The sequence below is a fragment of the Apodemus sylvaticus genome, chromosome X, assembly GCF_947179515.1.
Source record: "Apodemus sylvaticus chromosome X, mApoSyl1.1, whole genome shotgun sequence".
NCBI lineage: Eukaryota > Metazoa > Chordata > Mammalia > Rodentia > Muridae > Apodemus > Apodemus sylvaticus.
The window spans coordinates 117,010,620-117,036,847 of NC_067495.1; the positions used below are offsets into that span (position 1 = coordinate 117,010,620).

The 26,228-nt window shown below is 48.7% G+C and overlaps 2 protein-coding genes across 3 annotated transcripts; one reads left to right on the plus strand and one right to left on the minus strand.

Moving 5' to 3' along the window:
• Window positions 1-1,225: 1,225 nt before the first annotated feature.
• Window positions 1,226-6,164, minus strand: LOC127674656 (uncharacterized). Its single transcript, XM_052170324.1, is given in 9 exon segments — window positions 1,226-1,263; window positions 1,266-1,637; window positions 1,640-1,997; window positions 1,999-3,813; window positions 3,816-4,137; window positions 4,173-4,899; window positions 4,962-5,448; window positions 5,914-5,999; window positions 6,098-6,164. Coding segments are annotated over 9 exon segments (4,272 nt in total).
• Window positions 6,165-11,750: 5,586 nt separating this feature from the next.
• On the plus strand, window positions 11,751-24,460 carry LOC127675744 (rhox homeobox family member 2-like). Of its 2 annotated transcripts, none has more exons than XM_052171828.1 (4): window positions 11,751-11,909; window positions 12,055-12,517; window positions 23,837-23,882; window positions 24,413-24,460. In XM_052171828.1, the coding sequence occupies exons 1-4, from the start codon at window positions 11,828-11,830 to the stop codon at window positions 24,458-24,460; spliced, it is 639 nt and encodes a 212-aa protein (XP_052027788.1). In that variant the 5' UTR covers window positions 11,751-11,827. The 2 variants fall into 2 exon arrangements, with proteins under 2 accessions (XP_052027788.1, XP_052027789.1); XM_052171829.1 differs by lacking the exons at window positions 23,837-23,882; window positions 24,413-24,460 and adding exons at window positions 13,226-13,271; window positions 14,718-14,723.
• The last annotated feature ends 1,768 nt before the right edge of the window (window positions 24,461-26,228 follow it).

Below are 26,228 nucleotides of genomic sequence, written 5' to 3' on the forward strand. Positions count from 1 at the left end.
GCAGGCCCCATTTGGGCTGCTGTTATGGGCACATCCATTTTCAGGGTATTTAGAACCGTCTCTCTCACCTTGGTTTGGTCTGTCATAGCTACTGTTTCTTTTCACAGTGATCAGGTCCCAAGAAGAGGGATTCCAATAAATGTCTCCTGTAGTCTCACAACTCCATGTAGCACAATAGAAATCTGATGCCCCTCCACACTTATGCCGGAGATTCCAGACTTGTCCTTGGGCAGGGCATACATAAAAAGCCGCAGACTGGAGGTTCGCTCCATAAAACTGTCCCGAGCACCCATATGTACTCCCAATCCCACTTGGGACACACTGCTTTTCAGCTGGTGGTTTAAGTAGGTCAGTGTGATCAGGGATATCCCAAGAAAGTGATCCTGCTGCTAATTTACAAATATCGGGCATGAGATCCAGCCACCAAATCCATGGAGGGTGCGTTGCGGCGGTCGACCAGACAGTGTTCCCCTCCTCACTGAGTACCTCCCAAGTTTGCCAAATCGGTGTGTGTGGGTTGAAGTCTCCACTCAGTGTTGTTCTGGCGACGCAGACACAACTTAAGAGGATTACCAGTCTTTTCCAGAGTCCATTCATCTTGATCAGTTCCTGGGGGAACCTTCTTAACATGTGAAGCGTGGACCCAGGTGAGGATTCCTTCTACCTTTACAGCGGTCGGTGTGGTCAGCAGTACTAGGTAGGGTCCTTTCTACCGAGGTTCAAGGTTCCCTGCTTGGTGTCTCCTCACCAGGACCGTATCTCCCATTTCGAATTGGTGCGGCACCTGCAAGTCGCAAGTGGTTTAGGTTTCTTTCAGTTGTTCCCAGATTTCCTTTCTTACGATCTCGAGAGCCTTTAAAGGAGCTAGAAGGTGAGACGAAGGAACGGGGGAGGGGAGCGCATCAGGGCAAGCTCCACTTTCAATGGTTATGTGAATGGGTGGGGGTGCACCAAACATTAGTTCAAAGGGTGTTAAACCTGAAGCTCCGGGAGTATTTCGAACCCAAAATACAGGGCATAGGGGAGAAGGACTGTCCAGTCGTTCCCGTTGGTTTCTAAGGTCAATTTAGTTAAGGTCTCTTTTAGAGTTCTAGTCATCCTTTCTACCTGTCGTGAACTCTGGGGTCTATAGGCACAATGTAACTTCCAATTTATCCCCAGTTGTCTGGCCAATCCCTGACTTACCTGGGCGACAAAGGCAGGCCCGTTGTCTGACCCAATTATCTTAGGTATTCCAAAATGGGGAAAAATTTCTTCAAGTATCTTCTTGGCCACCATGTTAGCTGTCTCTCTCTTGGTAGAAAATGCTTCTGCCCACCCTGAGAAAGTGTCTATAAAAACTAGAAGGTATTTATTTCCGTACCTTGCTGGTTTTACCTCAGCAAAATCAACTTCCCAATAGGTCCCTGGTCTATCCCCCCTTAAACGTTTTCCGCAATGGGTCTTATTCGGCACTGCGTTAGTGAGTGCGTAAGCTTGACAATTCTTTACTAGGTCTTCTATCATCTTTTGAAGCTGCGGAATATGATAAGGGGACTTACCAATCAGTTTTACCATTTTTTTCTCTCCCAGGTGGGTGAGACGGTGTATGTTAGGTAAATATTCTAGCCCCTCTTCTCTTGTGAGAGTCATTTTTCTAAGGTCTCCTCGGCAGTTTGTGATGAGGCTCTAATTGTCAATATTTGTGGTCCTTGTGCTGCATCTTTTGCCACCCGGTCTGCCATTTGATTTCTACTTTCTATTGGCCCAGTTCCCCTCTGATGTCCTGGACAGTGAATGATTGCCACCTTGCGGGGCAAATGAACAGCTTCTAGCGGACTGAGAATTTCTTCTTTATTTTTGATCTCTTTTCTAGCGGAAGTTAATAATCTGCGCTGTCGGTATATTGCCCCATGAATGTGAGCGATTGCAAAGGTGTATCAGCTGTCAGTGTAGATATTGACAGCTTTTCCTTCTGCCAGCCTCAAAGCCTGGGTTAGGGCAATGAGCTCTGCTTTTTTGGGCTGATGTTCCTTCTGGTAAGCTACTGGCCCATATGACAGACTTCTTATCTACTACCGCTGCTCTAGCCCTGCGCTTACCTTTTACCACGAAGCTGTTTCTATCGGTAAACTAAGTCATTGCCCCAGGCCAGGGTTGATCACTTAAGTCTGACAGGGTCTCGGCTTCCTCAGCCAGTATATCCCCACAGTGATGTACAGGGGCTTCGTCAGCTTCAGGCAGTAAGGTGGCAGGGTTGAGAATAGCAGGTGGAGCAAAGGTCACCCGCTCAGTCAGCAATAAACTCTGGCAGTGGGTCATTCTGGCATTAGTTATCCAGCGGTCTGGGGGCTGCCGGATGATACTTTCAAGGGCATGCGGGGCCACTATGGTCACATTCTGGCCCATAGTCAGTTTATCAGCATCTTTTACTAGCACTGCAGTAGCTGCAATTGCCCGTAGACACGAGGGCCATCCGCTGGCTACTGGGTCTAATTTCTTTGACAGGTAGGCTACAGGGCGCTTCCAAGGTCCCAATGTCTGGGTGAGGACCCGCCTTGCCACTCCATTTCTCTCATCGATGTACAGGGTAAAGGGTTTCTTCAGGTCAGGTAGTGCTAGGGCGGGGGCCTGCAGCAGTGCCTTTTTGAGTGTTTCAAAGGCCAATTGGTGTTCCTTAGTCCAAATAAATTCCCCCTTTTCTCTTGTCAAGGGGTATAAAGGGGCCACCATGGTGGCAAACCCTGGGATCCAGAGTCTGCAGAATCCTGCTGTTCCCAGGAATTCTCTTACCTGGCCAGAGGTGGTTGGGGTCGGGATCTGTGTCACTGTCCGTTTTCTGGCTTCCGTGAGCCATCGCTGTCCATTCTTCAGGGTATATCCCAAATAGGTCACCTCAGTCTGGCACACCTGTGCCTTTTTAGCCGAGACCCGGTACCCCAACTCACTTAGCTCAGCCAGGAGATTCTGTGTTCCACGCTCGCATTCTTCGCGTGTCTCTGTCGCAAGGAGAAGACCATCTATGAATTGCAAGAGGGTCGCCTGTGGATTGCTGGCTGGAAAAGGAGCCAAGTCCCGATGTAAGGCCTTGTCAAACAGGGTGGGAGAATTTTTGAACCCTTGGGGTAACCTTGTCCGGGTGAGCTGTCCTGTCCTGCCACTCTCAGGATCCCACCATTCAAAGGTGAACAGGGGCTGACTGTTAGGGTGCAATCTCAGACAAAAGAAGGCATCTTTAAGATCTAACACCGTATACCAGACTCGTTCAGGCGGCAGCGTGCTGAGCAGATTATAGGGGTTTGGAACGGTGGGGTGTATGTCCTGTATCCTTTTGTTAACCTCTCTAAGGTCTTGCACAGGACGATAATCACCCATCCCCGGTTTCTTTACTGGAAGAGGGGGGGTGTTCCACGTGGATTGACAGGGGACCAGGATCCCCTCTTGGATTAGCCGGTCAATGTGAGGGCGTATCCCTTCCCGAGCTTCCTTCTCCATTGGGTACTGTCGGATCCTAATGGGGGTGGCTCCAGACTTGAGCTCTACCACTACTGGAGGGGCCTGTTTTGCCATTCCCATTCCTCCTGTTTCAGCCCAAGCCAGGGGAAACCGGGTGAGCCAGTCTTTCAGCCCCTCAGGGGTGGCAGTCTTTTTCTGATAAATCTGGTATTCTTCTCCTAATTGCAAAGATACTCCCAGAGCCTGGGGAGGTGCAGTTCCCCAGGACAATTCTGGTCCGGAGGGGGTGAAAGCTATTTGTGCCTTTAATTTAGTCAGCAAATCCCTTCCTAGTAGGGGTATAGGGCACTCAGGAATGACTAGAAATGAGGGGGTTACTACATTCTTCCGTCTACTAAGTCTACCATCGGAGAGGTGGTCCACGGGTAGGGTTTCTGTTCCATGGTCCTGATTACCAGCGTCGTTTCATTTTTGACCTTACCCAAAGGAGTTTTCAGTACCGAGTATTCTGCACCTGTATTGATCAAGAAACTTGTGGGAGTCACCTCCGCTTGCAGGGTTATCCTAGACTCGGGGAGGGGAGCCAAGCCCCGTCTCCCCTAGTCTTCATCATTCTCGAGGGACAATACCTTCTTCTTGGGGAACTCATGGGCCCAGTGTCCTTTTCCTCTACGGTGTGCACATTGATCTTTCTCCAAGGGGTATGGTCTCTTCTGGGTCTCCTTGGCTCCTGCCATCTCCCGCTTCCCAGGTTCCCTAGCTGTCTGTTCCTGTCTCTCCTATCCCTGTCTACTACTGTGGCCAGTATCCTAGTCAGACTCTTCTCTTGCCTTTTCTCTCTCCTATCCTCATCCTCTCTCCTCTCTCTCTTTTCTCGTTCTTGCTTCTCTTCCTCTGTCTCCCTTTTGAGATACACTTTCTCAGACGCTCTAGCCACATCCCTTATTGTATAATCCTGCAGTCCCTCAATCTGTTGCAATTTCTTTCTAATGTCAGGGGCCGACTGTCCAATAAAAGCCATGATTACAGAAGCTCGCTGCCCTTCAGACGTAGGGTCGAAGGGGGTATATCTTCTGTATGCCTCCATGAGCCTCTCCAAAAAAACTGAAGGGGGTTTAGTCGACCCCTGCATGACCTCTCTTACCTTAGCCAAATTTGTGGGCCTTTGTGGGGCAACTCTGAGACCCGCCACTAGATCCCGACGGTAACTGGACAGCCGTTCCCTACCTTGCGCCATGTTATAATCCCATTGAGGGCCCGACAAGGGGATTCCTTCATCTATCCTCTCAGGGGTCTGGACAGGGTGTCTGGCATGGTCTCGGACATTCTTCTGGGCCTCAAGAAGGATCCTCTCTTTCTCCTCAGTGGTAAACAAGGTCTGTAAAAGCTGCTGGCAATCATCTCAGGTGGGCTGATGAGAATACCTCAGAGACTCTATTAGACCTGTAAGCCCCGATGGATTATCTAAAAAAGGGAGGTGATTAATTTTCCAGTTATAAAGGTCAGAGGAAGAGAAAGGCCAGTACTGTAAAAGCTGCAAGCTGTTCTGGTCATTTGGGTTTGGGGGTGCACCGACAGCCCTAAGGGGAAGTGCCACCGTGGAGTCAGCTGGTCCCTCAGGGGTGGCTCTTCGCCGACTTCTTGTTCCTGTGAAAGGGCCCTCCCTTTCTCCGGCTTCAGGAGCTGGAGCTGGAGGGGGGCTGGCAGAGCTGAGGGTTGGGGTTCTGGTGGCGGGACTCGAGGATTAGGTGAGGGTGGGGGAGTGGGCCACTCAGGGGGTCCTTCTATCTCAGGGTAAATCTTTGGGATGGGCGCTGGCAAAACGCTGCATCCTCTATCTTCTTTCGGCTGTGGTTTCGGTTTCTCGTCTGCAGCACCTTCCCGGACAGCCAGGATCTTGGAGGCAGGACGGTGAGGAGGAAGGAATGGCCCGACCCATTCAGGTGGAGACCGTGCCAGATCCTCCCATACCGTGATGTACGGCTGTTGGTCCGGGTGCGATCCTGGTCCTTCCTGAAAGACAATGGCCCTCACGGCCCTGATAGTGGGCAAATCAAAAGTCCCTATGGGGGGCCAGCCTACTCCGAAAGTAGGCCATTCCGAGGTACAGAAAGTCTGCCAGGGTTTTTTCTTAACTTTTACTGACAAATTCCGTCCTCTTGCCCTAACGTCCGTCCAGTGCACCTTAGTCAAGACAAAGGGGTCTTCACTGTCTGTCCCATGGCAAGAAACAAAAAAACCCACAAAAACAGAACACAAACAACAGACACTAGTATGTCCAAACACTCTCGCCCACGTCTGGTATTGAACAACCAACCAAACGCAACTTCTGATGGAGCAGGGTTCTGTTCTCTCTCTCTCTCTCTCTCTCTCTCTCTCTCTCTCTCTCTCTCTCTCTCTCTCTCTCTCTGGGAGAAGGAGCGCTCCGTCTCCTTCGTTCTGGAAAAACACGGTCAGGCTCTCCTGACCTTCTCTCACCCTTGGAGCATCCTCCAGGGTCGCAGCCTGTGGTTCTGGGGCATCCCCCTCCGCAGCCACTGGGTCCTTAGGGCCCACAGCGGCAGCTGCGAGAGCGGGATTCCACGTCTGCTCTGTTCAGCTACGAATCGAAACCAAAACACAGACACAGCAGCACCACACTCAGACACTCAAACAAACGTACCTCCCAGGGGTCTTCTTGGTTCCTGGGTGTTATGGGGATCCTGGATGATGAGCCCCCACAGTGTCATTCCTGCTATGGTGGTACTTTCAAAGATAAAACGACATTTGAGTGACTCACACTCTTATAAACTCTTATATTCTGTTTGAAAACCAGAATACTGGGATTGGGTTTCTGGGTGGAACACATATTTGATTTGCCATAGGTGAATCTGTGAATCTATATATTTGGTTCATACCTCCTCAGGAAGAGGCACCCACCTGGCAAAGGCCCTGTAGATGCTGTCCTTAAGCAGTGGGGAGGCAGCGGCGTGGAGATCTTCAATCAGGAGTTTGAGGTCCTGCTCCAAATCCTGACATAAAAAGTCAGAGAACTCTTCAAAGTCTGAGTTAGAGGGCAGGCCCAGGAAGGTGGGCCTTGGATGGGTAGGGTTGATATAAGCAAAAGGGACCCCTAATGTTGATCCTGATGGCAGTGCCTGGGAGACCCCTCAATGTAGGAGATGGGAGTTCTACTGCAACAGCCCAGGCTGGAGAAGAATCTGACTGAGGCTGGAGACCACTGGCTGTGGTCCAGCAGCCCTACCTTCAGGGCAACAGCCACCAAACAGAAACAGGCTGTTGGACAGGTCAGAGTGACACTCAATTGCAAGGTCCTAGGGGACGACTGTGACACTTATGAACAAATGAAATCAAAGCAAGCCCCTCACCTGGCTGTGGAACAAACATGAAAAGGAACACACAGACACTGTCTGGCTCCTGGCTTTGGTCTGGAAAGGCTGTGGAATCTATCTCACACATGCAATTCAGTTCTCAAACAGCTCTTGGAACTGACTGGGATTGTGGTCATCAGAGAAGGAAGATTGTTCCCGAGGCCTGCTAGAGACAGGCCCACTGTGAGCACACTCAGACAAGGGGTGTTCTTCCTGTTCCCACTAAGGCTCTGAGAGATGCTGCTTTGATCTTAGATACACCATGGCAGCCACGGCCTGTGAGACTTGTTGCTTCAGCCACAAGCAGGGAATTTCCTCCAGCCTTTGAGAAGAGCAGGAGAGAGGAGGAGATCTGAAACTTCTGCTAAGTTGGTTTGTTTGGTTTTCCTTTCACTGAGTGTCCACTTTCTTCCTGAAGGGAGGGCAAGACATGAAACCAAGATAAGAATAGACCATCTGTGGAGGAGGGTGTCAGGGAAGGAAGGGCTTGTGGGCTTGGTCTCCCAAAGTGCCAAGCATTGTGATCCTGTGCCTGTTGTTAGGGAGGCCACAGCAGGGTCTTGTGGAGGCCTCTGCTGCTCCAGGTCAGTCAAATGGAGTTAAGCAGTTCTCAGGGTTAGGGACACCAGAGGTGTAGTGTAAACTGTGGGAGGGGAGGCCCTCAGTGCATGGGACTCCTGGGAGCTTGGTGAGAAGATGGTGCTAGGGTTCCTGTGGGTATCTATGCCTTCCATCCTGCCCCAACCCTCCTTCAGTCCCTCAGCATTCATTCACATCACAAAGTGTAGGCACACTGCTGCTATCTGGTAGTAAGAGAAATGCACACCCTCTCAGCCTCAGCAGGTTTGGTGTTGGTGGACGGCTGGACTGCCTTCCCTCTTACCAGGGGGAAAGGCTACCCCCCTAAATGCTTCCTTGATCCCAGAAAATGTCCTCTGCTCATAGGAGCACATCCAGCACCGCAAAGGCCTCTGATCCTCAGAGGTCTTCAGGGAACACCAACTCAGTCATAGGATGTAGCAGTGTCAATGCAGAGTCACACACAGGAGAGGTAAATCAGGCAGTGTAGACTGGAGAGAGCTGTGGAGTCCAGCTTAAATGCTGTGCGTGCCAGGAAGAAAATCAGAAAGAGCAAAGGTGGCCCAAGGAACAGGGGCTGGTGACAAATTCAAATGGAAAATGAGTCAGGGGAGGGAAGCCATGGTCTGTGGCAAGGACAGAAGGGCAGTGGGCAGTTGTGGACAGCCATGGGCAGATGTGTGCAGCAGTGGGCAGCTGTGGGCAGTGTCTGAACAGGGGAGCAAGAGAGTTGGGTTGAAATTTGAGAAAGGCCCCCCTGACTGCTCTTGTAACAGCCTAGGGTCTCATGGTCTGCAAAATCATCTGGCTTCAGGTGAAAATTTTCTCTGTGGAATCAATCCCCTGATGATGGACTTCAAGGTCTTTTTCAGATTTCTTTTCAGACGATATTCTGCAGTGAGAGTCATGGCCAAATCCATACATGTTGATCCTTCACAATCAGTTTCTACTTGTAAGTTGCCTTGATGAGTGTCATATGGTTGGGTATGCTATTCTAAGGATACATCCAGGAAGAACAGGCCTTTCTCTGCCAGTATGGGAATGTGGTCGGGGTGTTATGTTGGCCAATGTCCACACACCAAAAATTATTAGCACAAAGAGACATCTTTGTCTTTGAGTCCCACAGAGGTAGATTTAGGGTTTTGCAGATTATGTAAGGACCCAGGGGTTGCCTTCTGGATACTGAACCCTAGTTGACCAGGCTGACCTGACATGAAAAATCACCAGCTGTGGTCCTCCAGCAACATCTGTGTCCTGTGTCACCCTTGTCCTGGTACACACAGTCTGTCCTAGTCACACCATGTCCTCACATCCCTGCATGTCTGCTGACTACTCAGCGGCCTCTGTGGTGGACCCTGCTGGGTGCCCCCAGTTCCAACTTTCTCCTTGGATCTCAGAATTTGTGCACCACTTTCCCCAGCCTTAATTCCTTTCAGCTGGATCCTATTCCAACCTCTCCTTCTGTTCTTTTCTTTTCTTTCCTTCCTTCTTCCTTCTTCCTTCCTTCCTTTCTTCCTTCCTTCCTTCCTTCCTTCCTTCCTTCCTTCCTTCCTTCCTTTCTTTCTTTCTTTCTTTCTTTCTTTCTTTCTTTCTTTCTTTCTTTCTTTCTTTCTTTCTTTCTTTCTTTCTTTCTTTCTTTCTTTTTTGTGGTTTTTCCATACAGGGTTTCTCAGTATAGCCCTGCTTTTCCTGGAACTCACTCAGTACACCAGGCTGGCCTTGAACTCAGAAATCTGCCTGTCTCTACCTCCCAAGTGGTGTATTTAAAGGTATGTGCCACCACTGCCCAGCCCATCCTCTCCTTCTTGATTGTCTAGATGTCTGTCCACCTTCCTCCCAGTCATGATGTCCCTCTCTATCTATCCGTGTCTCTTTGAACCATGTGTCTCTCACAAATATACCAGGAAGACTTCTTACTGAGTCCCTGAAGGACGAGACCTGGAACCAGGGACTGAACCTGTGGCCTGGATACAGCCTGGACACCAAAGTGGTTAAGTCACAACACTCCAGGGCCTGTGGCTGGGGTAGAGCATACCAGAAGGGTTAATTAAGAACACTCCAGAGATGTAGGTGACTGAGAGGATCCAGGACCTGCTCTGCCCACTCCTTTCCTGGTTCAGAGAGGGGCTCACTCTTCATTATCCTTATACACACACACACACAGATACACACACACACACACAGGCATACACACATGTAGGTGACTGAAAGGATCCAGGACCTGAACTATCCACTTCTTTCCTAGTTCAGAGAGGGGCTTACTTTTCATTATCCCTCTATACACACACTCACACACACACACACACACACACACGCACGCACGCGCGCATACACAAACATACACACACACACACACACACACACACACACACACACACACACAGGCATACACACATGTAGGTGACTGAAAGGATCCAGGACCTGAACTATCCACTTCTTTCCTAGTTCAGAGAGGGGCTTACTTTTCATTATCCCTCTATATACACACTCATACACACACACACACACACACACACACGCGCGCGCGCGCGCGCGCATACACAAACATACACACAGAGACAGAGAGAGACAGACACAGAGACACACACAGGCACACAGAGGGGCTCACAGGCCTGAGCACACACACAGAGGCAGAGACAGAGACAGACAGACAGACCCCCCCCACACACACAGGCCTATATGCCTGTATGCACGAACACACTCACACACACACACACACACACACACACAGGTATATACACACATGCACAGAGGCAGAAAGAGATAGACACAGAGACACACACACAGGCACACACAGGGGCTCACACGACCGAGCACACACACACAGAGACAGAGACAGAGATACAGAGAGACAAAGATAGAGCGCAGAGACAGGGAGAGAGGAGAGAAACACTGAGAGATGGACACAGAGCTGGAGTTCCAGCAGGCAGCTGCAACTTAAGATGCAGTTGCAGCTCAACTCCCATAGGTGGCAGCACACGTCTTTCTCGCCCAAGGTTCTAGGAAGAATCTAGAAAGCCCTGGTTTTCCCTTGATGGTCATGGAGTTCCAAGTAGAGAATAGAAAAATGACATAGTGAGCTGGTCATAACTGGGAAGCATAGAGATCACTGTATACTGTACTATGATCACAAAGGCCTCATAGGAGAGCGAACCTGGACACAGCCAGGTCACAAAATATCAAGAGTCCCTAATAATGCAGACCACAGGTCTGTGGAGGATGGCTCAAATCTGAGAAAATTTCCTCGACTATTGTTCCTTCTGTTTGTGATAATATGTCATAGTACAGATATAAGAGTTGATCAAAGATTTCATTTTCCAATCATTATATTTGTTCTTGAAGCTGGGGACTTGCTTCTAAATGGCTAGCTTGAATTCCTTTAATGTTCTTAAGGTAAACTTAGCACTGCCTTGGGTTTTTAGGTAGGCGGTGATTCAAGCTTTTGTTTTTGTTTAGTTTTTCAACTAGTGCTCCTCAGTCTGACAGTTCCCTTTGTCTCACCTCCTGGCTATCACTAGCTTTGTGAAACTTATAATGACTTTTTTTTTATTAATTTCATTTTTTTCTGCAACGACTCTTACACTCTGCAGAGTATGTTCTGTCTAGAGGATGGGTCAGTGGGATGGGATGGTTTTGACTGAGGATGTTTCTGCATGTGTGATTACATGTGAATGTGTCTGTGTATAAGCCTGCATGTGGACATATGCTTAGGCTGACAAAGTAATCCCTCAGGAAACACGGTGTGCAGGTAGGTCATTCATCTACCAACTAGGATGAGCAGAGTGAGCCGGAAAAGTATTATAGAAGTTCCAAATGACATTTCTTAACCTAAAGCAACTGTTCTCAATCTGCATAGGGCCCAACCCCTTTGGGAGTCTAATGTCCCTTCCACAGAGGTCACCCAAGACCATTGTAAAACTCTAAAGTTATATTACCATTCAGTAGAGTATCAAAATTACAGCTATGAAGTAGCAAGGAAAATGGTTTTATGGTTAGGAGTCACTACAGCATGAGGAACACTATTAAATGAGGTCTCTAAATATTACAGCATTAGTGCAGATGACAAGCACTTACCTAAATCTGTGAACATGTAACCACATGCCAACAGCCACTGCGACTGTGCAGGAAGCCAGGGCAGAAAGTCTCTCTGGACGCCCTGTAATCTGATTGAGGCACCAAAGGAGAAAACCCTTTCTGGTGGAAGATCAAAGCAGAGGTATATAATCTGGGGCCGGAACTGTGACCAACTAGGATGTGCAGAGTGGGCCAGAAAATATTATAGAAGTTCCAAATGACATTTCTTAACCTAAAGCAACGTTTCTCAACCCTCACAGGGCCAAATCCCTCTGGGAGTTTAATGTCCTTTTCACAGAGGCCAGAACTGTGAGCACATTGTATTGGAAGCCTCTTTGGGAGCAGGATCGGATCCAGAGATTCTCGCTATGGAGACTCCTCAAGACAGCCGCCAACCTTTCCAAAGGCCTCGGAGTCTGGGAGCTGAGAAGGATCAGGAACAACAGCATGGTGAGTAAACTGGTTAGAAAGAAGAGTGCACACGCACTTGGGTTCGGTTACCGAGCCCCGCCTGTGGTCCATCTCCGGAATTTCCTGAGCTCCCTGGGCCCCGGTGCTCAGATCTTTATCTCTGTATCTTCCTTCTGTCTTTCAGGTGGGAATGCGGTGGTCTCCGGGGCTGGAGAGGAAGGAGGAGACAAGAAAGGGCTTGTGCTGAGCGTGCTTGCTCAGGGTGGGCTTGATCAGGGTGAACGCACTGAGCACGAGGTCGCTGGAAGCAAGCGTGTTCAAGAAGAGCCTGCTCAGTCCAGTCTCCCTCTGGAAGCCGCAGGAGTAGGAGAGGAGGGAGGAAAGAAGGAAGAAGAAATGGAAGGAAGGCATGATGGCGATGGGGCTTCTATCTCCGAGGATGATGTGATTGAGCAAGAAGGTGTCCAAAGCAGGAGCGATCACCAACAGCCTCAGGGAGAGGCAGCCATTCCTGAGGGCAGCAGAAATCAAGCAGCTGGGATCAGGCTGGCTCACCACCGAAACTGCCCCACTATCTTCACCCACTCTCAGCTGCGTGACCTGGAGCGCCTCTTCCAAGAATCTCACTATCCCTCCTTTCGAGTAAGGTAAGCAGATGGCCAGTGCTTGGTGCCTCATGTATGGGTAGTGCAGGCTGGTCCAGAGTGTCCTCTCGCTCTCCTTGGCCCTCTCTTCCCTGCTGAAATAATGGCACGGATCAGCTGCAGTTAGGACCTTCAGCCTGCCATTAGGACTGTCTGTCTGCAGTGAGACCCCGGGGTAGGGCTAAGGGAGCTATGCAGACAGGAAACCAATGGGTTTTGTTGTGCTGTTCACAATTATGACATTTAGAAGGTGTTTGGTGTTCTAAATGACTCTCTGGACCTGTGAGTGAGAAGTCTGGGGCGTGGCTGGGAAAAACAGGAAGCAGTCCACCTCAGGTTAAAAGTTTGTCAATACCTTTCATCCTGGATGCTCTCTTTACTGAGTTTTACACTTTGGGTACACTAAGGAGGCATCTGTGCTGTGGGGGATGCTCTTAAATTTGGTCTCTGAAAAAACCCGTTGCTAAAGCTGGGTTTCAGGTACATGTTAAGAATAGTGAGTGTATGTAAACACGTATGCACACACAAATGTGGACACAAACATATACAACCACATCGGGAGTGACATTACGTGCTTGATTTCCACCACATTGTATGTAAACACGTATGCACACACAAATGTGGACACAAACATATACAACCACATCGGGAGTGACATTACGTGCTTGATTTCCACCACAAAGCCTAAATGTTGGAACTTCTTCCCTTTAGGAGAGATCTTGCACACAGCATGGGTGTGGATGGATGTGCTGTGCTGGTAAGTATTCACAAAAAAACAAATCATCTAGGCTGGAAAGTTTTTTCCCCTAAATTCTTTGTTTACATTCCAAAATGCTTTCCCCTTTCCCAGTTCCTCCCTCCCCATATGTCCCATAAGCTTTCTCTTTACCCATACTCCCATCACCTCCCTCCTTTTTCTCTGTCCTGGCACTCCCCTACAATGCTAGATCAATCATTTCCAGGATCAGGACCCTCTCCATATTTCTTCATGGGAGTCATTTGATATGCTACTTGAGTCTTGGGTATTCAGAGCTTCTGGGCTAGTTAATATCCACTTATCAGAGATTGCATTCCATGTGTATTCTTTTGTGATTGGGTTACCTCACTTAGGATGATATTTTCCAGATCAAACCATTTGCCTAAAAATTTCATGAATTCATTGTTTCTAATTGCTGAGTAGTATTCCATTGTGTAAATATAACACAGTTTCTGTATCCATTCCTCCATTGAGGGACATCTGGGTTCTTTCCAGCTTCTGGCTATTATAAATAAGGCTGCTATGAACATAGTGGAGCATGTGTCCTTATTGCATGCCAGGGAATCCTTTGGATATATGCCCAGGAGTGGTATAGCAGGGTCCTCCGAAAGTGTCATGTCCAGTTTTCTGAGGAACTGCCAGACTGATTTCCAAAGTGGTTGTACCATCTTACAGCCCCACCAGCAGTGGAGGAGTGTTTCTCTTTCTCCACATCCTCGCCAACACCTGCTGTCTCCTGAGTTTTTGACCTTAGCCATTCTGACTGGTGCGAGGTGAAATCTTAGGGTTGTTTTGATTTGCATTTCCCTAATAACCAATGATGTTGAGCATTTATTAAGGTGCTTCTCAGCCATCTGAATTTCTTAAGGTGAAAATTCTTTGTTTAGATCTGCACCCCATTTTTTCAATAGGGTTATTTGGTTCCCTGGGGTCTAACTTCTTGAGTTCCTTGTATAAATTGGATATTAGCCCTCTATCCCTGGAAATGCCCACGAGCTACCTGTGAATTACTTCCTGAAAAAATGCATGAAATATATCAAGGATTGGGAGAAGAATCAATATTTTGGGTCTGTCCCAGGGCTGGAAGACTGGGTGTGGTATCCCAGGTCCCCGGGGGCTTCTTGGCAACGTGTTTTTATTCTTTCAATGATCATGAACCCTGTTGCTTCCAGCATACTGAATATCAGAATACCCCCATGGGACCTCTTCAACCCTTCTAGGGATTAAAGCAATAAACAGTTTCTGGGTATTTAAAGGATGCAGTGATGTTTCTGGGGGCGTGGCTCAGTGCTAGAGCTCATGCCTAGCACACCCACGGCCCTAGGATGGATTCTGAATTCCTCCCAAGCTATAGGTCAACTGAAGAGGGAATAAAACATGCCAGGATGTGTTCTTTAATAATAATAGAGAACAATGTGCTAAAGCATCTCTGTCTCCTGCTTCTAGAATTAGTTTCAGATGAGGAGATCCCTTTCCAAGCGCGACAGGAGACGAATATTGCTCTGTGAACTGTGACCACTTCCTGAGAGCGACTCTCCCTGAAGATTTTGGAGAAGCACGTGAGTTCCACCCCTGTCCTGGAGCCAGATAGGACGGCTTCCTCTGAGCCACCCATGATGGCCATGATAACATTTCCTTCCCTACATTTATTTCAGCAATAAAGAGGTGGATTCTAAATATGTTGGCTCCATTGTCTTTGATGTTAATGAATTATGAGTATGAATATTTGAAGTATACTAGTTGGTCCCAGACATGCCATGCCAACAAACAAGGAGGCCTTCATCTATAAAGGGACCATGACAAGCTGCCATCACATTCAATGTGGAAACAAGTCATTATAAGGACAGGGAGGCAAAAGCCCCTACTGGAGAAAAGCCTGTTTCTAGACATGGATGTTCCCACCCACCCTCCAATAAGCCCTTCCAAGGACCCCTCCCCTGTGACAGTGTAGGAAATATCCCAGAGGCTACTCCCAGGTTTGATGGGCAGGAGGAATGGGGACATTATGTGAGGACCTTCAGAGCAGGAGGGGAGCCACTCTGGCCTGAGGTCCTGCTGCTTCAGAGGGAGAAGGGAATCTGTCCATCTGGGCCAGAGGAAGGATCTCTACTCTGAGGAGAGTAGAGGATGAATTTCAGGCCCATGACCACGAGCAAGACAATTTGGGGCTAGGGGACTATTGAGGGCTACCCAGCATTGGCACCACAGTGAATCTAGGGGGAGTGTCAGAGTGGGGCTATGCATGGTTCCCCAGTCTCTGCAGGTGCTGGCATAAGAGTTCTGCCAGTGAGAGGGTGATTCCCAGCCCTTGGGTTATCTGCCTGGTACTGGTCAGGGCTACAGCCAGGACTGTGTCTGAGTCTCCCAGCACCAATCTTTCCTGCACTCTGACCCAGGTGACTTCTGCCTATTCACTGAGCACACACCCTTATGGGAAGTCACTCAACTCTTCAGTCCCCATTAAGCCTCCCAACTCTGGGAAGAGGGCAGCTAGGCAAAAGTTCAGTCACCTTCTGAGGCTGTGAGACAGGGAGGAAATAACTCAGAAATCTGGGTGAATAGGGCCAGCTAGTGTCTAAGCAGGAAGTCACAAAAGGGTTCCAGGAGGTCTTTCCAAGGTCAGGATGCACTCATGAGAGTGGGGGTCCTCGCCAACCTCAGATAGTACCAATGCCTCAGTTTACCCACCTCTTAGACAGAAATGGTTGTAGTTTACATCTCTTCCCACACAGCCATTGGTGCTCAGAGTACAGCGGGTCTTTCTGTGTCAGCCCAGCTGTAGTGCCTGGACTAACAAGGTGAGATCAACAGGGAGTTTTGTGTCTGGGCTGTAGGACCAGCTGGCATGAGTCCCAGAAGGCTGCTATCCTATGTCACGGGCTGACAAGCTGAATGGGGTCCGTTTGCTCCAGCCAGATAGAAATAGCGAGTGGGCTAGGAAAAACAGTTGTTGCTGGGTTTAGTGCTGCAGCATCACAGCCTAGGCAGCCTGCTTTCAACATCTGAGAAAGAACACTTGGCCCAATCACAGTCTTGTGTCTTAGCCATGGAGGACTATGCTTGAACCAATCTTAGCCATTCCCCTTTAGCAGAACCACACCTTTCTTCTAGGCCTCCAGGGGGAGTTTTCCACCATCTCCCAGAGGAGGGAAAAGTTTCAAAGTTATCTAGAGTTTGCTGAGGTCAGTAGTGTGGGGGCTTGCACTTACAGGAACCAGAACAAGCAGCCCGGAACCTTCCATGATGGTGTCAGTGTCCTGTGAGCATTCGGGACACTGTGTCCTGTGAGCAGGCAATGACATGAAGAAATTGCCTGGCTTTCTCACAGTCTGTTTGCTCAAGGCCACCTAGGCAGTATGGGAGAATCCTGCAGCAAATGGTCCCATTTTCCGATGTCTTGGATTCCTTCCTGGAAAGCAGACATTACAACAGATACAAACAACCTAACTCTAAAGACCTTGTACTCACTACTAGTAGTGATCTTCAAACAGATTTTAATACCTCTTCAGCAGTGCTTTCAGACACATTTCCAGTGCTTAGGTGGTGATAGGGGGTAAATGACCTCTAGTATATCCTGTAAGACTAGAGCTCTGTGTGATGTCTGTATGCATGGGATGCCCCCTCCCACTTGGTTCAGACTTAAAACTCCCAGCCCACCTAACCATGGGGAATCGCATTGTCACAGGAAATCACTATGCAATGGGTCTGGAAATTCCCAGGAGCATAACCTGCATGCTGGGAGTTAGAGGTTTCTGAGCTGGAGTGGTAGAATGGTACTTTGTGTACACTGGCCCCAATCTGTTTTAGGTTTTTAAGGGACCCTTTCACACACACCCTTCAGAGTTATACAGCTAGTTATTTACTCTGAATTGAAATATTCTTTCTTGAAGGGAGATGGTTCAGAGGCTCTGAAAAGACTCAGGAAGTGAAGCCAGGTGATGGTGTATGCTTTAATCCCAGTTCTTGGGAGGCAGGGCCAGCAGATCTCTGAGTTTAATGGCAGCCTGGTCTAGGATGGAGTTCCTGGATGGTCAGGGTGACCCTGAGAAACCCTGCTCTCAATACAGAAAGGAGACTCAGGAAGCTAAGGAAACTCACTAAGTTCAGAAGAATCACAACATTCACAGGATCCCTCCCAAGGGTTGTAAAACAAATAAATAAAGCACCGAGGAGTGGGGACCATCCAGGTACCTGCAGATTGTAGAAAGAGTTCCAGGGTCACAGATGTCATGAGTTGTCACTCATGCTATAGTGGGACTTTCAAAGATAAAACTACATTTGAGTGACTTATGCTCTTTTAACCTCAGAGACTCTCCTGTTTGAAAAACAGAATACAGAGATCGGTTCTCCGGGTAGAACACTTATTTGCTTAACAATAGGTGAATCTGTGAATCTGTATATTTGGTTCATATCTCCCCAGGAAGAGGCACCCAACTGACAAAGGCCCTGCAGATGCCATCCTTGAGCAGTGCAGAGGTGGCAGCGTGGAGACCTTCAACACCTAATGAGCAGTCTGAAGTCCTGCTCCATATCCTGACATAAAAAGGCACAGAACTCAAAGTCTGAGTTAGAGGGCAGGCCCAGGAAGGTGGGCCTTGGCTGGGTAGGGTTGATATAAGTAAAGAGGACCCCTATGGTGATCCTGATAGCAGTGCCTGGGAGACCTCTCAATGTAGTATATGGGAGTTCTACTGAAACAGCCCAGGCTGGAGAGGTATCTGACTGAGGCTGGAGATCACTGGCTGTGGTCCAGCGGCCCTACCTTCAGGGCAGCAGCCACCAAACAGGAACAGGCTGTTGGAAGGCTCAGAGTGACAATTAATTGCAAGGTCCTAGGGTAAAACTGTGACAATTAGGAACAAGCCCCTCAACTGGCTGTGGAACAAACATGAAAAGGAACACACACACACACACACACACACACACACACACACACACACACACACCACACCTTTGATACTACCCTTCTAACCAATATGAGACTGTCTGGCTCCTGGCTGTGGTCTGGAAAGGCTTTGGAATCTATCTCACACATGCAATTCAGTTCTCAAACAGCTCTTGGAACTGACTGGGACCTTGGTCATCAGAGAAGGAAGATTGTTCCCGAGGCCTGCTAGAGACAGGCCCACTGTGAGCACACTCAGACAAGGGGTGTTCTTCCTGTTCCCACTATGACTCTGAGAGATGCTGCTTTGATCTTAGATACACCATGGCAGCCACGGCCTGTGAGACTTGTTGCTTCAGCCACAAGCAGGGAATTTCCTCCAGCCTTTGAGAAACGCAGGAGAGAGGAGATCTGAAACTTCTGCTAACAGTGGCTCACTCTCTGTAGTCGTGCTCTGAAAGTGATCTGCTCCCAGATGGTAAACTGAGACTCTCTCAGACCCTGCTGTTGGGACCCTTGATGGTGGGTTGGCAGGCCACACTGAAGCCTGCTGAGAACTAACTGTTGAAACACTGCCAACATCTCCCAATTGGTTGGAGTCCTCTTCCTCTCTCCCATTGTAGTGTCCACTCTGGCTGTTTAAAGTGTTCTGCTCAGAAAATAAAAGTTCCTCTTGTTTCTTTGTTTGTTTGTTGGTTGATTGGTTTGATTGGTTTTCCCTTCACTGAGTGTCTGTTTTCTTCCTGGAGGGAGGGCAAGACATGAAACCAAGATAAGAATAGACCAACTGTGGAGGAGGGTGTTGGGGAAGGAAGGGTTTGTGGGCTTGGTCTCACAAAGTACCAAGCGTTGTGATCCTGTGCCTGTTGTTAGGGTGGCCACAGCAGGGTCTTGTGGAGGCCTCTGTTGCTCCAGGTCAGTCAAATGGAGTTAAGCAGTTCTCAGGGTTAGGGACACCAGAGGTGTAGTGTAAGCTGTGGGAGGGGGACCCTCAATGCATGGGACTCCTGGGAGCTTGGTGAGGAGATGGTGCTAGGGTTCCTGTGGGTATTTATGCCTTCCATCCTGCCCCCAACCCTCCTTCAGTCCCTCAGCATTCATTCACATGACAAAGTGTAGGCACACTGCTGCTATCTGGTAGCAAGAGAAATGCACACCCTCTCAGCCTCAGCAGGTTTGGTGTTGGTGGACGGGTGGACTGCCTTCCCTCTTACCAGGGGGACAGGCTACCCCCCTAAATGCTTCCTTGCTTCCAGCAAATGTCCTCTGCTCATAGGAGCACATCCAGAACCACAAGGGCCTATACTCCTCAGAAATCCTCAGGGAGCGCCAACTCAGTCATAGGATGTAGCAGTGGCAGTGCAGAGTCACACACAGGAGGGATAAAGCAGGCAGTGTAGACTGGAGAGAGCTGTGGAGTCCAGCTTAAAAGCAGTGCGTGCTAGGGAGAAAATCAGAAAGAGCAACACTGGCCCAAGGAACAGGGGCTGGTGACAAATTCAAAGGGAAAATGAGTCAGAGGAGGGCAGCCCTGGTCTTTGGTAAGGACAGAAGGGCAGTGGGCAGCTGTGGGCAGCTGCAGGCAGCCATGGGCAGCTGTGGGCAACCATGGGCAGCTGTGGGCAGTGTCTGAGCAGGGGAGCAAGAGACTCGGGGTGCAGTTTGGGAAAGGCAACCCTGACTGCACTTGTAAAAGTCTCATGGATCAAGGTCTTCAAAATCATCTTTCTTCAGGTGAGAATTTTCTTTATGGAATCAATCCTTTGATGATGGACATCAAGGCCTTTTGTAATTTTCTGGTTAGACGTAATTCTGCAGTGAGTATCACTGCAAAATCCATACATGTTGAGTCTACACAATCAGTTTCTACTAGTAAGTTGCCTTGCTGGGCCTCATAGAGCTGCGTATGCTATTCTAAGCTCAAATCCAGGAAGAACAGGCCTTTCTCTGCCAGCATGGGGTTGGGTTGGGGGTGTTATGTTGCCAACTGTCCACAACCAAAAATTATTAGGAGGAGGAAGCATCTTTACTTGTCTTTGAGTCCCACAGAGGTAGATTTAGGGTTTTGCAGATTATGTAAGGACCCAGGGGTTGCCTTCTGGATACTGAACACTAGTTGACCAGGCTGACCTGACATGAAAAATCACCAGCTGTGGTCCTCCAGCAACACCTGTGTCCTGTGTCACCCTTGTACTGGTACACAGACTCTGTCCTAGTCACACCATGTCCTCACACCCCTGCATGTCTGCTGACTACTCAGCGGCCTCTGTCCTGGACCCTGCTGGGTGCCCCCAGTTCCAACTTTCTCCTTGGATCTCGTAATTTGTGGACCACTTTCCCCAGCCCTAACTCCTTTCAGCTGGAAGCTAATCCATCGTCCTCTTCTTCATTGTATCATCCTCCTAGATGTCTGCCCACCTTCCTCCCAGTCCTGACCTTTCTATCTATCTCTCCGTGTCTCTTTCGACTGTGTGTCTCTCACAAATATACCAGGAAGTCTTCTTACTGAGCCCCTGAAGGAAGAGACCTGCAACCAGGGACTGGACCTGTGGCCTGGATACAGCCTGGACACCAAAGTGGTTAAGTCACAATGCTGCAGGGCCTGTGGCTGGGGTAGAGCATACCAGAAGGGTTAATTAAGGACAGTCCAGAGATGTAGGTGACTGAAAGTCAGGATCCAGGAAGTGATCTGCCGAGTCCTTTCCTGGTTCAGAGAGGAGCTTACTCTTCATTATCCCTGTACACACACACACACACACACACACACACACACACACACACACAGGCACACAGGCATACACACACAGGCACACAGAGGCAGAGAGTGTCAGACACAGAGACGCACACACAGGCACACACAGGGGCTCACACGACCGAGCACACACACACACAGACAGAGACACAGAGACACAGAGAGACAAAGATAGAGCGCAGAGACAGAGAGAAAGGAGAGAAACAGGGAGAGATGGACACAAAGAGCTGGAGTTCCAGCAGGCAGCTGCAACTTAAGCTGCAGTTGCAGCTCAGCTCCCATAGGTGGCAGCACACATCTTTCTCGCCCAAGGTTCTAGGAAGAATCTAGAAAGACCTGGTTTTCCCTTGATGGTCATGGAGTTCCAAGTAGAGAATAGAAAAATGACATAGTGAGCTGCGCATAACTGGGAAGCATAGGGATCACTGTATACTGTACTATGATCACAAAGGCCTCATAGGAGAGCGAACCTGGCCACAGCCAGGTCACAAAATATCAAGAGTCCCTAATAATGCAGACCACAGATCTGTGGAGGATGGCTCAAATCTGAGAAAACATTGTCAGTTATTATTCCTTCTGTTTGTGATAATATGTCATAGTACAGATATAAGGGTTGATCAAAGATTTCATTTTCCAATCATTATGTTTCTTCTTGAAACTGGGGACTTGTATCCAAAAGTGCTAGTTTGAATTCCCTTAATGCTCCTAATGTAAACTTAGCATTGCCTTGGGTTTTAGAAAGGCAAACAGAAGGGATAATAACTAGGGAAATTTTCTCAGATTTGAGCCACCCTCCACAGATCTGTGGTCTGCATTATTAGGGACTCTTGATATTTTGTGACCTGGCTGTGGCCAGGTTCGCTCTCCTATGAGGCCTTTGTGATCATAGTACAGTATACAGTGATCCCTATGCTTCCCAGTTATGCGCAGCTCACTATGTCATTTTTCTATTCTCTACTTGGAACTCCATGACCATCAAGGGAAAACCAGGTCTTTCTAGATTCTTCCTAGAACCTTGGGCAAGAAAGATGTGTGCCTCCACCTATGGGAGCTGAGCTGCAACTGCAGCTTAAGTTGCAGCTGCCTGCTGGAACTCCAGCTCTTTGTGTCCATCTCTCAGTGTTTCTCTCCTCTCTCTCTCTCTCTCTCTGTCTCTATCTTTGTCTCTCTGTATCTCTGTGTCTCTGCCTCTGTGTGTGTGTGTGTGTGCTCGGTCGTGTGAGCCCGTGTGTGTGCCTGTGTGTGCGTCTCTGTGTCTGACACTCTCTGCCTCTGTGTGCCTGTGTGTGTATGCCTGTGTGTGTGTGTGTGCGCGTGTGTGTGTGTGTATCTGTGTGTGTGTGTGTGTGTGTATAAGGATAATGAAGAGTGAGCCCCTCTCTGAACCAGGAAAGGAGTGGGCAGAGCAGGTCCTGGATCCTTTCAGTCACCTACATCTCTGGACTATTCTTAACAAACCCTTCTGGTATGCTCTACCCCAGCCACAGGCCCTGGAGTGTTGTGACTTAACCACTTTGGTATTCCGGCTGTATCCAGGCCACAGGTTCAGTCCCTGGTTCCAGGTCTAGTCCTTCAGTGGCTCAGTAAGAAGTCTTCCTGGTATATTTGTGAGAGACACATGGTTCAAAGAGACACGGAGAGATAGAGAGGGAGGTCAGGACTGGGAGGTAGGTGACAGACATCTAGGAGGATGATACAATCAAAAAGGAGAGGATGGGCTGGGCAGTAGGGGCACATGCCTTTAATCCCAGCACTTGGGAGGCAGAGGCAGGCAGATTTTTGAGTTCAAGGCCAGTCTGGTGTAGTGAATGAGTTCCAGGAAAGACAAGACTATATCGAGAAACCATGTATTAAAAAAACATAAAATGAAGAAGGAAAGAAAGAAAAAAAGGAAGGAAGGAAGGAAGGAAGGAAGGAAAAACGAAAGAAAGAAGCAAGTAAGAAAGGAAGGAAGCAAGGAAGAATAAAGAAAGAAAGATATTAAGAAGGAAAGAAGGAAAGAAAAGAAAAGAAAAGGAGTAGAGGTTGGAGTAGCATCCAGCTAAGTAGAATTAGGGCTGGTTAAAGAAGTGCACAAATTCTGAGATCCAAGGAGAAAGTTGGAACTGGGGGCACCCAGCAGGGTCCAGCACAGAGGTCGCTGAGTAGTCAGCAGACATGCAGGGCTGTGAGGACATGGTGTGACTAGGACAGACTGTGTCTACCAGTACAAGGGTGACACAGGCCACAAGTATTGCTGGAGGACCACAGCTGGTGATTTTTCATGTCAGGTCAACCTGGTCAACTAGGGTTCAGTATCCAGAAGGCAACCCCTGGGCCCTTACATAATCTGCAAAACCCTAAATCTACCTCTGTGGGCCTCAAAGACAAAGCTGTTTCTCCTGCTAATAATTTTTGGTGTGTGGCCAGTTGGTGAAATAACACACCCATGCTGGCAGAGAAAGGCCTGTTCTTCCTGGATGTGAGCTTAGACTAGCATACCCAACCCTATGACACCCATCAAGACAACTTACTAGTAGAAACTGAGTGTAAAGTCTCAAAATGTAGGGTTTTGGCACTGAGTCTCACTGAAGAATTTCGTCTGAACAGAATTCTGGAAAAGACTTTGATGTCCATCATCAGGGGATTGATTCCACAGATAAAATTCTCTGTTTGTCAATACCTTTCATCCTGGATGCTCTCTTTACTGAGATTTACACTTTGGGTACACTAAGGAGGCATCTGTGCTTTGGGGCATGCTCTTAAATTTGGCTCTGAACAAAACATGTTGGTAAAGATGGGTTTCAGATGCATGTTAAGAATAGTGTGTGTAAGTAAACACGTATGCACACACAAATGTGGACACAAGCATATATAAAGACATTGGGAGTGCCCTTACACACTTGATTTCGACCACAAATCCTAAATGTTGGAACTTCTTCCATTTAGGAGAGATCTTGCATGCAGCATGGGTGTGGATGAATGTGCTGTGCACGTAAGTATTCAGAAAAAACATATCATCTGGGCTGGAGAGTTTTTGATACATTCCACAGCAAGCCCAGGAAACGCCCATGATCTACCTGTGAATTCTTTCCTGAAGAAAGGCATGAAATATATCAAGGATGGGAGAAGAGTCAATATTGTGGGTCTGTCCCAGGGATGAAAGACTGGGTGTGGTGTCCCATGTCCCAGGGGGCTTCTTGGCAAGGTGTTTTTATTCTTTCAGTGAGAATGGACCCTGTTGGTTCCAGCATACTGAATATCAGAATACACCCGAGGAACCTCTTCAACCCCTCCTGGGGTTAGAGCCATAAACAGTTTCTGGGTATTTAAACGGTGTAGTGATGTTTCTGGGGGAGTGGCTCAGTGCTAGAGCTCATGCCTAGCATACAGTCAGCCCCAGGATGGGTTCTGAATACCTCCCAAACTATTGGTCAACTGAAGAGGGCATAAAACATGCCAGGATGTGTGCTTTAATAATAATAGAGTTCAGTGTGCTAAAGCATCTCTGTCTCCTGCTTCTAGAATTGGTTTCGAATGAGGAGATACCTTTCCAAGCACAACAGGAGATGAATAATGCTCTCTGAACTGCCACCACTTCCTAAGAATGACTCTCCCTGAAGATTTTGGAGAAGCACTTGAGTGTCACCCCTGTCCTGGAGCCCAATAAGAACAGCTTCTTCTGAGCCACCCATGATGGCTGTGATGACCTTTTCTTCCCTACATTTATTTCAGCAATAAAGAGGTGGATTCTAAATATGTTGGCTCCGTTGTCTTTGATGTTACTGAACTACTGGTATAAATATCCAAAGAATACTAGTCAGTCCCAGACATGCAATGGAGACAGAGAAACAAGGAGGCCTTCATCTATAAAAGTACTGTGGCAAGCTGCAATCACTGCCAATGTGGAAACAAGTCATTATAAGGACAAGGAGGGAAAATCCCCTATGGGAGGACAGCCCGTTTGTAGACATGGCTGTTCCCACCCACACTCCAATAAGCCCTTCCCAGACCCCCTACCCTGTGTTATACTGTGGAAATATCCCAGAGGCTACTCCCAGGTTTGATGGGCAGGAGGAATGGGGACATTATGTGAGGACCTTCAGAGCAGGAGGGGAGCCACTCTGGCCAGAGGTCCTGCTGCTTCAAAGGTAGAAGGGAATCTGTCCATCTAGGCCAGAGGGAGGATTTCTACTCTGAGGAGAGTAGAGGATGAATTTCAGGCCCATGACCACGAACGAGCAAGACAATTCAGGCCTAGGGGCCTATTGAGGGCTACCCAGCATTGGCACCACAGTGAATCTGGAGGGAGTGTCAGAGTGGGGCTATGCATGGTTCCCCAGTCTCTGCAGGTGCTGGCATAAGAGTTCTGCCAGTGGGAGGGTGATTCCTAGTCCTTGGGTTATCTGCCTGGTACTGGTCAGGGCTACAGCCAGGGCTGTGATCTGAGTCCCCCACCACCAATGTTTCCTGCACTCTGACCCAGGTGACTTCTGCCTATTTACTGAGGACACACGCTCATGGGAAGTCACTCAACTCTTCAGTCCCCATTAAGTCTCCCAACTCTGGGAATAGGGCAGCTAGGCAAAAGTTCAGTCACCTTCTGAGGCTGTGAGACAGGGAGGAAATAACTCAGAAATCTGGGTGAATAAGGCCAGCTAGTGTCTAAGCAGGAAGTCACAAAAGGGTTCCAGGAGGTCTTTCCAAGGTCAGGATGCACTCATGAGAGTGGGGGCCCTTGCCAGCCTCAGATAGTACCCATGCCTCAGTTTACCCACCTCTTAGACAGAAATGGTTGTAGTTTACATCTCTTCCCACACAGCCATTGGTGCTCAGAGTAGAGCGGGTCCTTCTGTGTCAGCCCAGCTGCAGTTCCTGGACTAACAAGGTGAGATCAACAGGGAGTTTTGTGTCTGGGCTGTAGGACCAGCTGGCATGAGTCCCAGAAGGCTGCTATCCTATGTCACGGGCTGACAAGCTGAATGGGGTCCGTTTGCTCCAGCCAGATAGAAATAGCGAGTGGGCTAGGAAAATCAGTTGTTGCTGGGTTTAGTGCTGCAGCATCACAGCCTAGGCAGCCTGCTTTCAACATCTGAGCAGAAACACTTGGCCCAATCACAGTCTTGTGTCTTAGCCATGGAGGACTATGCTTGAACCAATCTTAGCCCTTCCCCTTTAGCAGAACCACACCTTTCTTCTAGGCCTCCAGGGGGAGTTTTCCACCATCTCCCAGAGGAGGGAAAAGTTTCAAAGTTATCTAGAGTTTGCTGAGGTCAGTAGTGTGGGGGCTTGCACTTACAGGAACCAGAACAAGCAGCCCGGAACCTTCCATGATGGTGTC

What these genes read in the sequence shown, in the direction of transcription:
- LOC127675744 (XM_052171828.1), top strand. Translation starts at nt 11,828, where the DNA reads ATGGAGACTCCTCAAGACAGCCGCCAACCTTTCCAAAGGCCTCGGAGT. An exon ending in GGATCAGGAACAACAGCATG is followed by an intron (nt 11,910 to 12,054) that starts GTGAGTAAACTG and finishes TCTGTCTTTCAG; the next exon opens with GTGGGAATGCGGTGGTCTCC. An exon ending in TATCCCTCCTTTCGAGTAAG is followed by an intron (nt 12,518 to 23,836) that starts GTAAGCAGATGG and finishes TCTTCCATTTAG; the next exon opens with GAGAGATCTTGCATGCAGCA.